General features: G+C 38.1%; 2 protein-coding genes across 2 annotated transcripts; both read left to right on the top strand.

The window, feature by feature from the left end:
* Positions 1-4,706: 4,706 nt before the first annotated feature.
* LOC140819111 (uncharacterized) lies at positions 4,707-6,464 on the top strand. Its single transcript, XM_073179122.1, has 2 exons — positions 4,707-5,052; positions 5,110-6,464. The coding sequence occupies exons 1-2, from the start codon at positions 4,707-4,709 to the stop codon at positions 6,462-6,464; spliced, it is 1,701 nt and encodes a 566-aa protein (XP_073035223.1).
* Positions 6,465-6,467: 3 nt separating this feature from the next.
* On the top strand, positions 6,468-9,229 carry LOC140819110 (uncharacterized). Its single transcript, XM_073179121.1, has 4 exons — positions 6,468-6,629; positions 7,386-7,509; positions 7,570-7,968; positions 8,424-9,229. The coding sequence occupies exons 1-4, from the start codon at positions 6,468-6,470 to the stop codon at positions 9,227-9,229; spliced, it is 1,491 nt and encodes a 496-aa protein (XP_073035222.1).
* The last annotated feature ends 3,462 nt before the right edge of the window (positions 9,230-12,691 follow it).

Raw genomic sequence — 12,691 nt, 5'->3', positions numbered from 1 at the left:
ATTTTGAAAGGTCTCATCATTAATTTTATTTTAAAAGCTCGTCATGTTTGATCGTATGTTTGCCGGATTCATGCAACTTTGTTATTATCATAATAATAACGCACATACTCATTATTTATAACATATCATGCATATGTTATAAACAGTAAACAAACAAGGATGATCAATCGCCCCGATACTAATGGACCGTGTGAGCTAAACACGGGCCTAGGTCCAATCCTAGGGAAATGCACGGGATGCAAATGCAACTATTACATAAGCTTCCAATATTTACATGTCTTCGATCTTCATAATCATCATGGCCACCAACTTCCAATCTTGATCATCCACTATACTAATATTTACAATTAAATATCCATGGCAAATAGGGATACATCTCATGGGGTGGGAACGGGCCATAAACCAAGCCCACTTTATAAATTGATAATTATTACAATCATTCAGCATCAAATATCCTAGCATACACCTAGAAAATTGGGCTTGGGCTTTTGATCATCCTTCATGCATAATATCACATATCATACACCATCAATTAATTATCACAATAATTAATTGATCCAATATTATATATATCTTGATCCAATCACTAACCGCCACGATTATAAACTAACTTAACAAAGTATACAAACACCTTTGTCTACTTTCCAATTAATTTATTTATAACCGAATTTCTTATAAATCACAATTTACTATAAATAATTAAAGTCCAACTTCAATTATTTATTTTATGAGAAAAATTTACAACTTTTGTAATTTTAAACTTAAGGGCCCAAAAACTCATTTTTCACCAAAAATATTTTGGCCCATTTAAAATTCACAAATATGTTAGCCATCCAATGGCCCAACAACTCAAGGCCCATGACACTTTGATATTTCAAAACACCTTTTGAAAACCCTAGTCGTCATCGCCGTCGACGGAGCTCCGTCGCCGGATTCCGGATACAAAAAAAATTTGTGTTTTTTTATTTTAAAACAAGGGGCTGTTCGGGCAGCCCCTCGGGCAGCAACATGCTGCCCGAAAAAATCCCCATCAAACCTTGAATTTTGTTGCAAAATTTCATTTTCATGCGGTTAGAAATCGACCTCAATATAATATCTTGTAAATGCTACACAAAAACGTAACCATAGCTCGGATACCACTTGAAAGGGGATCGGTTACGGTGACCAGAAGCGCAACGGAAGTTCAAAAATCAAATTTTTAGGGAAAATTTTCGGCCACCCCTAAGTTTGTGCAACAAATACAATACAACACAACTATGTCATACATAGGGTGTAATAAAATCGTTACCTATTAATCTCAAGAGATTGATGATGGCACCAACCAAGTTGTAAACAACTTGGCTCTTGAAAAGGGTGACAATCTACAAGCCTCCTCCTCCAAGTCCTTGAATCTTTCCTTCAAATTAGGCCCACCACCAACTAGTTAGATCCCCTCATATATTGCACTAGAAAAGTATGAGGATTTTTCAAAGAGAAGATAGTGTTTTCTTCAACAAATTGAAGAACACAAAAATGAAGAAAAATGGAGAGGAGAAGTAGTGAGAATTTCGGCCAACATGAGTCTTGGGAGTGAAGTGGGAAGACTTGACTTGGTTTGTGAAAAAGTTGAGGCATAAAGTTGCATGCCATGCCTTGAAAACTCAAAAAGTAGTCTCCCAACCTTTCACCTCCCATGCATGCATATTATATGGTTTTTATCAAAATAAAAACCATGGACTAAATTTAATTATCTCAAACATATTTGAGACTAATTAAACATTACTTGAATTTACCCAAGTCCCACTAGTTAAATAATTAATTTAAATTGAGCTCTACAAGACTCAATATAATTTAATTAATTCAACACTTGAATTAATTTAATTATTTGGACTCTACTAGGTCCACTAGTGTTTAATTAATTCAACACTTGAATTAATTTAATTTAGTCCATAATAATGTCTATGAAAATCACAATTTCCAAATACATTATTCACTTGGCCAAATTTTAATTTAAGAACACTTTCATAAATCAAAATTTACATTTCTCTCATAGAAGTCATACTTCTATTTTTCTTTACGCTTATAAACTCATTTATAAGCCGTTCAACACATTGAACTATTTTTACTTCTCAACGGGATCTAGAAAGCTAGTACTTGTGTGGCCCTCAATGGTTCATTGATACAACTAGCCGTGGGTTCACATCTCTATGTGATTCGGACTAAACATGTCCTTATATGAGCATACCCCAATTGCTCCATTCTTACTTATCAATTCCTTGATAATAAGAACGTCAGAACTCAAGTCTGATAATACCCAACCAATCATGTTAAACGCCTAGCAGCATCGCTTACATGATTCCCTAGGTATCAAATGATAGTGCCTGCAAGAACCATTCAATTATGGTTAGCGTACAGTACGGTCCCTTCAACTCATATATCCCGATCGATTCGACAACCATTGGTTTATCGAGAGTTGTCAATGAATCGATACTATGTGTCATGTCGTAGTTGCATCGATGGTGTAATCTATGAAACCCCTTTCATAATGTAATGCCTGAAGTAATATCACAAGTTGTTGATTTAGTAGTGTGAGATTACTAAATAATTAATGATTTTTAAAGAGGAAAATATGACATATCTTGGTCATATAAAGTCCAAATGATTTGAAATTTGGATATAACGTAGAAAACTCAAAAATATAGAAGTTTCATGTTTTGAGTTTGGGAAAATGTGATCGTTTGAGTGGTCCAAAGGGGTGTACCGGTGTTAACATGTTAAATATTATATATTATATTATATTTTATTAGTTTATTAATATAATATAATATAATTTTTTTTAAAAAAAATAAATAAAATAAGGATAAATTTGAAAAATTTGTTCGAGAATGAATGAATTTCATTCTTTTGACAGTGAGTTTACAGAGAGGTGAGAGAGAAAAGAGGAGATAAGGATTTTGATTTTCTTTTTGATCTTGTGACTTATCGGTTCATCCAATCGACGAACCGACTTCAGTTCTGGAATCGTTGACACGAGGTCTTCGATTTGAGGTATAAATTATATAGTTTTGGTGATGTTTGAAATTCGTCGATTTCTGGAATAAATCTGATAAATTGTGAAATCATACATATATTGAAGATTGTTGAATAGTGTATGATTTTAACGAAGTAGAGAAGATTATTGTGTTGTTGTTTTGAATTATTCCTAATTTGTTTTAATTAGGGATTTTAATCGTTGAATTGAGATTGGAGAGTTGTTTGTTAGTTGTTATTAAATCTGATTGTATATTCGGAGTCTACGAAGTATAGGCTACACGTTGATATAAAGTTTTCGTAATTTGACGGATGTTGTAAAATAGCCTATTATTTGATGTTCAATTAATGAGGGTGTATTTGATGGTAGTATTGTGAATTAAATACACCAGAATATTAAATTGTTGAAATATAAGAATTTATAATCGAGTTTTATATTTTGTTGAATTAATTGTTGTTGGGCTATTTGATGTTATATATTGAGGCTGTTATAACTGTGTTGACACGATGACGATGATCTGATAATTATTGTTGAATTATTTAGATACATCACAAGCCTCAGGATCAAAGAAGTAGATATACTCGATTATCAGGTACGTGTTGACGTACGAGCATATGTTGTTATTGTTTAGTATTGATGAATACTATTGCGTTGAACGATGATAAATCACCGGAATTTGGTGATTTGATATTATATTTGTTGTTGTTTATTATTGTTGATATTGTTGACTATCGTTGTTGGGAGACTTCTCGTTGATGTTGTCACGTTGATGTTGTTCGTTCAACGATATTGCTGTCGCCGGTGTTGGGGTGCGACGTATCGTGGATGTTGTTATTCGTTCGACGATATTGCTGTCGCCGGTGTTGGGGTGCGACGTATCGTCGATGTTGTTGTTCGTTCGACGATATTGCTGTCGCCGGTGTTGGGGTGCGACGTATCGTCGATGTTGTTGTTCGTTCGACGATATTGCTGTCGCCGGAGTTGGGGTGCGACGTATCGTCGATGTTATTGTTGCAGTGTGATGTTGTTGAGGTTGTTGATGACTGATTGTCCAGAAACGGCAAAGGGGGTATTTCTGTTATCATTTCAGTTATATCTTATGTTGTTGTTAATATAACTGTTATGTATTACGATGATGATTGTTGTATATGCTCACCCTTTGAGGGCTGTTTCTGTTGGGCAGGTTACAGGACTATGCGTGAGACATGATAGTGGTGAAGGACTAGGTGTGTCTAGTCAAACAGTCCTGTAGTTGATACTAGATAGAGACAGTATATCTTATTGTCTTATTTGAGTTGTATGTGTGTATTTATTATACTGTTTCTGCTACACTGACGTAGATAGTGTGGTGATTGCACTATTTTGTCGTATATGCATTATATTATTACGTCGTCGAAAAGAAAAATTTTATGCATATGACGTCACATGTTGCATGATTACGTGGCGAGGTTTGGAGCGCCAAATTTGGTGGTATCAGAGCATATGTTAGATGACTGGGATGGTTAGGAGATGGGTTTGTGATGAGGGAGTTGGATGACGATATTATTTGCGTGTGTCTGTGCATTTGAGATGGTCTTGATGATTTCTTGATATGATTGATTGTTCTTTAGTTGCGTGTGCTTTCGTGCGAAAGGTGTGACGATGAATACTGGATTGTAATTGTTAAATGTTATGATTAACAATTTGATTTCCAGTGATGGCAGCTAGAGAACATGTACATCCACACGAAGAAACAGATGAGGTTGACAGTGGGTTTGGACAGATGAATCCATTGCCACCTCCTCCTATGGGACAGGCACCTGCAGATCAGCCTTTATTACCTGGTGAGTTGACTTTGGCACAGTTCAGCAGTTATCTTCCGCCGAGATTTGATAGCTCTGAGATTGGTGGGCGAGCCGAGGAGTGGATTGAGAGGATAGAGCAGATATTTGTGACCGCTCCGTGTGCTAGGTCTGCTTGGTTACGATTGGCTACATTTCAGCTTTCGAGGAATGTACTATTGTGGTGGCAGACGACTGAGGCCAGATTGAGAGCTCAGGGCCGTACTATTGATTGGGATGTGTTCTGATCTCGTTTTCTTGATAAATATTTTTCTATAGCAGCCAGACAAAAGAAAGAGAGAGATTTCAAGGATTTGAGACAGGGCAGTATGTCTATTGCTGAATATGAGTCTCGGTATTCTGCATTATTGAAATATGTACCACATGTTGCTACAAATGTTCATGCTAAGATGAGGCATTTCTTGAGAGGGTTGAAGCTAGAGTTATTTGATCGTGTGCAATCAAATAACCCGATATCATTTGAGGGTGCAGTGACGAGGGCAGAGATGGCTGAGTTGGTGATGCAGGAGTATGGGGCTCAGGGACGATTATCAGAGCCGACTAGGGAGTCATTGCGACCACAGGGACATTCTTTTAAATATCAGAAGGGTTCATCTTCTTCATCCTCATCTGGGAAGCGCCGATTTGATTCACAACGTGTTGAGAGTCGTGGGGGCAGTTCTCAGTCTGTTCAGGGGCAGAGAGGAGAGTCCAGAGCAGTGAGATGTTATCGTTGTGGGGGACCTCATCTGATCAGAGAGTGTACACAGACCGAGATCACCTGTTTTGAGTGTGGCGGTGTTGGTCATCTGGCGAGACAGTGTCCTAGTCGTGAGGGACAGCGAGAGCCTAGGAGTGCTAGAGGTAGATCCTCAGAGAGAGGAGGACGACAGCCTGAGCAGTTTACACCGCGACCTTTTGGAGGACAGCCACGTACGCAGGGAGCTGGTCCGCCTCAGGCACAGGTGTATGCTTTGACACGAGAGCAAGCTGAGGAGGCACGAGAGGAGATGATAGCGGGTAAGTGTTATTTATGTTCTTATCCTGCTTATATTCTTATTGACACTGGTGTCTCGCATACATTTATATCGAAGAGGTTTGTGGTTGAGCATCATATGCGCTCGTCTCCATTGTCTATGCCTCTTTCTGTTTCGACACCTTCTGGAGTTGATATATCAGTTGTATCTATGATATCAGATGATATTATTTCTTATGAGGGCTATGAGCTGAGATTTGATATAATTATTCTAGAGATGACTGATTTTTATTGTATTATGGGAATTAATGTGCTGAGGAGATATTGTGTGACTGTTGATTGTTATCAGCGGGTAGTATATTTTTATACAGATGAGAAAGAGCGTTGGACATTTTATGGGAAGGGTTCTTGTCCCCGTGTTCCGTTGGTATCTGCTATTCGGATGTCTCAGTTATTGGAGCATGGGCATGAGGGTTATCTTATTTATGCTGTAGATGTGACAGAGAAGAAGAAGGAGGTGAGAATAGAGGAGATACCTATAGTTGCTGAGTTTGCCGATGTATTTCCTGATGAGATTCCAGGCTTCCCACCAGCCCGTGAGGTGGAGTTTGGGATTGAGTTGATGCCAGGTACTTCCCCTATTTCTCGTACTCCTTAGAGAATGGCACCAGCAGAGTTGAGAGAGTTGAAAGCCCAGTTGCAGGACATGCTGGACAAGGGATACATTCGCCCTAGTGGATCACCTTGGGGTGCACCAGTACTATTTGTAAGAAAGAAAGATGGAATGATGCGGCTTTGTATTGACTATCGACAGCTGAATAAGGTAACGATTAAGAATAAATATCCCCTCCCTCGTATTGATGATTTGTTTGATCAGTTACAGGGAACCTCAGTATATTCGAAGATTGATTTGAGGTCAGGATATCATCATATACGAGTTAGAGAGGAGGATATTCAGAAGACTGCATTCAGGACCAGATATGGGCATTACGAGTTTTTGGTTATGCCGTTTGGGTTGACGAATGCTCCAGCTGTGTTCATGAGTTTGATGAATAGGGTATTTCAGCCTTATCTCGATCGATTTGTTATTGTGTTTATTGATGATATATTGATATATTCCAGGAGTGAGGCTGAGCATGTTGGGCATTTGCGTTCAGTGTTACAGGTGTTGCGAGATAAACAGTTGTATGCCAAACTCAGTAAATGTGAGTTTTGGTTGGATCGAGTAGTCTTCTTGGGTCATGTTCTATCGAGAGATGGGATTTCTGTTGATCCAACGAAGGTCGAAGCCGTGTTACAGTGGTCTGCACCTACATCTGTACCAGAGATCCGTAGTTTCTTGGGTTTAGCACGTTATTATCGTCGATTTATCGAGGGATTTTCAAAGATTGCTAGACCTTTGACACAGTTGACTCAGAAAGGTGTGCGATTTCAGTGGTCTGAAGCATGTGAGAGGAGTTTTCAGGAATTGAAGCACCGACTGACGACTGCACCGGTGTTATCAATCCCTACAGAAAATGAGAGGTTTGTTGTTTATACTGATGCATCATTACATGGTTTGGGATGTGTTTTGATGCAGGATCGACAAGTTGTAGCATATGCCTCGAGACAGCTGAAACCACACGAAACAAGGTACCCTGTACACGACTTGGAGTTGGCAGCCATTATCTTTGCCTTGAAGATATGGCGACACTATCTATATGGTACCTCGTTTACGATTTATACTGATCATAAGAGTTTGAGATTTTTGTTTACTCAGACAGAGTTGAATATGAGACAGAGACGATGGTTAGATCTGTTGAAAGATTATGATTATGAGATTGAATATCATCCTGGTCGAGCCAATCTTACAGCTGATGAACTGAGTCGTAAAGTTAGTTGTACTGCAGAGGATGTGAGTCGTTTATCAGCTATGATGATGTCTTGTTGTTCCTTGGGATATGATTTTGATATCTCGACGACTCCTATCCAGGTATCTACCTTATTAGCTGAACCTGATATATATGGTTGTATTCGTGATGCACAGATGACAGACGAGAGAGTTCAGCGATGGAGGGAGTTAGTTTCTCAGAAACAAGATACTCGTTTTAGAGTGGCTGATGATGGCAGTTTGAGGATGAATGATAGATGGGTAGTTCCTGATATATCTGAGTTGCGTCAGGGTCTGTTGCGGCGTGCACATTGTAGTTGATATTCTATCCACCCTGGTGGCAAGAATATGTATAAGGATCTACGCTCTCAGTTTTGGTGGAAGGGAATGAAACGTGATGTGATTGATTTTGTACGTCGATGTCTCAATTGTCAACAGATCAAAGCTGAGAGGAGAAGGCCAGGAGGTGAGTTGAGGAGTTTAGAAGTACCGACTTGGAAATGGGAGCACATATCGATGGATTTTGTTACTCATTTGCCAAGAAGTACTGGAACTATTGATGCTATTTGGGTGATTGTTGATCGATTGACGAAAGTTGCACATTTTATACCCTATAGCATGAGTAGTACGTACTTGACGATGGCACAGTTGTATATACGAGAGATTGTACGACTGCATGGGATTCCAGTGTCTATTATATCTGATAGAGATCCTCGATTTACTTCTCATTTTTGGGAAGGATTGCAGACTGCGATGGGGACAGAGTTGAGATTGAGTACGGCTTATCATCCCAAACAGATGGTCAGACTGAGCGTACTATTCAGACGCTGGAGGATATGTTGCGTGCTTATGTTATGGATTTTAAAGCTGTTTGGCAGTCATCTATTCCATTGGTAGAGTTTGCATATAACAACAGTTATCAGAGTAGTATTCAGATGGCTCCATTTGAGGCATTGTATGGGAGACGTTGTAGATCTCCATTATACTGGGATGACGTTGATCGAGCTGCAGTTACCGGTCCTGACATGATTCATGAGATGGAACAGAAAGTAAAGGTGATACAACAACGATTGAAAGCAGCTCAAGATAGACAAGCCGCCTATGCAAATAAAAGACGGAGACCCTTAGAGTTTCAGCAGGGCGATCGAGTATTTTTGAAAGTTTCTCCTTTTCGTGGCACAGTGCGATTTGGTATGAAAGGAAAGTTGGCACCGAGGTATGTTGGTCCGTATGAGATATTGCAGCGGATAGGCACTTTGGCTTATCGATTGGCTCTACCTCCATCTTTATCTGGTATTCATGATGTATTCCATGTGTCGATGTTACGGAAGTATGAGTCTGACCCTTCACATGTGTTGGATATTTCTGAGGTTCAGTTAGATCCTGATGTGTCTTATGTTGAGAGACCAGTTTGTATTTTGGATCGATCTGAACGGAAGCTTCGTTGTAAGCTTATATCGATGGTGAAGGTTCAGTGGGAGCATAGAGGTGTCGAAGAGGCCACTTGGGAGACAGAGCGGCATATGAGGAAGCTCTACCCCTACTTATTCTGATGGTATGACGTATCTGCTATTTATGCATTTTATTACTGTTGTTGATTAATTTCGGGGTCAAAATTATTTAAGGGGGGTAGAAATGTAATGCGTGAAGTAATATCACAAGTTGTTGATTTAGTAGTGTGAGATTACTAAATAATTAATGATTTTTAAAGAGGAAAATATGACATATCTTGGTCATATAAAGTCCAAATGATTTGAAATTTGGATATAACGTAGAAAACTCAAAGATATAGAAGTTTCATGTTTTGAGTTTGGGAAAATGTGATCGTTTGAGTGGTCCAAAGGGGTGTACCGGTGTTAACATGTTAAATATTATATATTATATTATATTTTATTAGTTTATTAATATAATATAATATAATTTTTTTAAAAAAAATAAATAAAATAAGGATAAATTTGAAAAATTTGTTCGAGAATGAATGAATTTCTTTCTTTTGACAGTGATTTTACAGAGAGGTGAGAGAGAAAAGAGGAGATAAGGATTTTGATTTTCTTTTTGATCTTGTGACTTATCGGTTCATCCAATCGACGAACCGACTTCAGTTCTGGAATCGTTGACATGAGGTCTTCGATTTGAGGTATAAATTATATAGTTTTGGTGATGTTTGAAATTCGTCGATTTCTGGAATAAATCTGATAAATTGTGAAATCATACATATATTGAAGATTGTTGAATAGTGTATGATTTTAACGAAGTAGAGAAGATTATTGTGTTGTTGTTTTGAATTATTCCTAATTTGTTTTAATTAGGGATTTTAATCGTTGAATTGAGATTGGAGAGTTGTTTGTTAGTTGTTATTAAATCTGATTGTATATTCGGAGTCTACGAAGTATAGGCTACACGTTGATATAAAGTTTTCGTAATTTGACGGATGTTGTAAAATAGCCTATTATTTGATGTTCAATTAATGAGGGTGTATTTGATGGTAGTATTGTGAATTAAATACACCAGAATATTAAATTGTTGAAATATAAGAATTTATAATCGAGTTTTATATTTTGTTGAAATAATTGTTGTTGGGCTATTTGATGTTATATATTGAGGCTGTTATAACTGTGTTGACATGATGACGATGATCTGATAATTATTGTTGAATTATTTAGATACATCACAAGCCTCAGGATCAAAGAAGTAGATATACTCGATTATCAGGTACGTGTTGACGTACGAGCATATGTTGTTATTGTTTAGTATTGATGAATACTATTGCGTTGAACGATGATAAATCACCGGAATTGGGTGATTTGATATTATATTTGTTGTTGTTTATTATTGTTGATATTGTTGACTATCGTTGTTGGGAGACTTCTCGTTGATGTTGTCACGTTGATGTTGTTCGTTCAACGATATTGCTGTCGCCGGTGTTGGGGTGCGACGTATCGTTGATGTTGTTATTCGTTCGACGCTATTGCTGTCGCCGGTGTTGGGGTGCGACGTATCGTCGATGTTGTTGTTCGTTCGACGATATTGCTGTCGCCGGAGTTGGGGTGCGACGTATCGTCGATGTTGTTGTTGCAGTGTGATGTTGTTGAGGTTGTTGATGGCTGATTGTCCAGAAACGGCAAAGGGGGTATTTCTGTTATCATTTCAGTTATATCATATGTTGTTGTTAATATAACTTTTATGTATTACGATGATGATTGTTGTATATGCTCACCCTTTGAGGGCTGTTTCTGTTGGGCAGGTTACAGGACTATGCGTGAGACATGATAGTGGTGAAGGACTAGGTGTGTCTAGTCAAACAGTCCTGTAGTTGATAGTAGATAGAGACCGTATATCTTATTGTCTTATTTTAGTTGTATGTGTGTATTTATTATACTGTTTCTGCTACACTGACGTAGATAGTGTGGTGATTGCACTATTTTGTCGTATATGCATTATATTATTACGTCGTCGAAAAGAAAAATTTTATGCATATGACGTCACATGTTGCATGATTACGTGGCGAGGTTTGGAGCGCCACACATAATTACCCCCATACTCTGGCCATAGATTTCAACCTACTAACACATGATAACACATAGGATATCCATACCCGAAGGTAAGCGGTGAATCCTCGACTACAATGCATCGACTCCTATGTGTTTCGACAGAACACCCAACCTTGCCATCTGATGACCCCATGAGAGTCGGTAAACAAGTCAAAGTATAATTCTAGCACATAGAGTCTCAATGTTGTCCCGGGTCATAAGGACTAATTCTGTACAACCATAAACTAGGACATTTCCACTCGATAAGTGAGAACCACTTGGAAAGTCCTTTTATGGAGGGTTGTTCAGTGCACTCTACAAGGAGCACCTATCTGCATGTTCGGACATCACAATGTCCTCTACCAATGAAACATGGTACTCACATCGCAGATACTAGTCTCGAACTCTAGCGGCCTATATCCTTCTTAGTGGCGGCTGAATCGACTAGGAACCGTTTAGAATATACAGTGTTACAAATATGAGTTTCATGATACTCATCATATGAGCATCTCATATTCTTTCTACCATTTGGATATTCAAGGGCTTTATCTATGCAACTAGCATGGGTATACAGATAAAGATGTGCCAAAATAATAATATCAAATATTACTAAAATAAAGATTGCTTATACATAGAGTTTCATTGTGAACACTCGGCCAACACTTGGCTTTACGGGCACCTACTCTAACAACAGGCGTAAAACATAATCTCAACAAAAAATTTTACCAGTTATTTCAGTACAGGCTCCAAGGAGCAAACATTTTTACTGTGATTATCAGTTCAGTTATGCACGTATTATAATTGCTCAGTACAGTTTATTTTCAGCATGAGTAAAGAGTATTTTCAGCATGCCTCATGACATGAAATTTTATCACATGCATATTTTACTTCAGATTTTACTCGTTACCTGCGATATATGCATACTGAGTCTTTAGGCTCACTAGACTTGATTGTTGTAGGTACTGATGAGCCCAGGGCCGAGGGCGGGGACCAGTGAGCTAGCTTGGGTCGGCAGTAGTGGCACCCGAGGACCTCAGTGCAGCAGTTGTTATTTTATTCCGCAAACAATTTTTATCAGTCGTGGATATTTTTAAATTGAAATCGTTGGCAAACTTTATTTTCTTCCGCTGCTTTATTTTAAACATTGAACTGGATTTATCAGTGGATTTTATGAATAAGGCCATTTAAGTTCCTTTAAAAAGAAAAATTTTAATTTTCCGCAAATTTTCAAGCGATGAGTTAGAGGGCCTTTACAATTGGTATCAGAGCGGTGGTTCTATATAGGGTACACTACTACTGACCGCGAGAAGCTCACGAAGCCACGTCTTCGGTCTGTAAGTTTTACAATTCAGCATTTTGTTCAGCATTTTATTTAAAGCATGAATTATTTTGTCAGCATGCTTCCAGATTTTCAGTATTTTAGTGTTCAGTTATAATAAATTATGGAATTATGCATGTTAGTTACGTACGGGTTATGTATGGAAC

Source organism: Primulina eburnea, chromosome 18 (assembly GCF_022965805.1).
Source record: "Primulina eburnea isolate SZY01 chromosome 18, ASM2296580v1, whole genome shotgun sequence".
NCBI lineage: Eukaryota > Viridiplantae > Streptophyta > Magnoliopsida > Lamiales > Gesneriaceae > Primulina > Primulina eburnea.
Note: the sequence above shows the minus strand (reverse complement) of the source record. Positions and strands in the feature narration are given on the sequence as shown.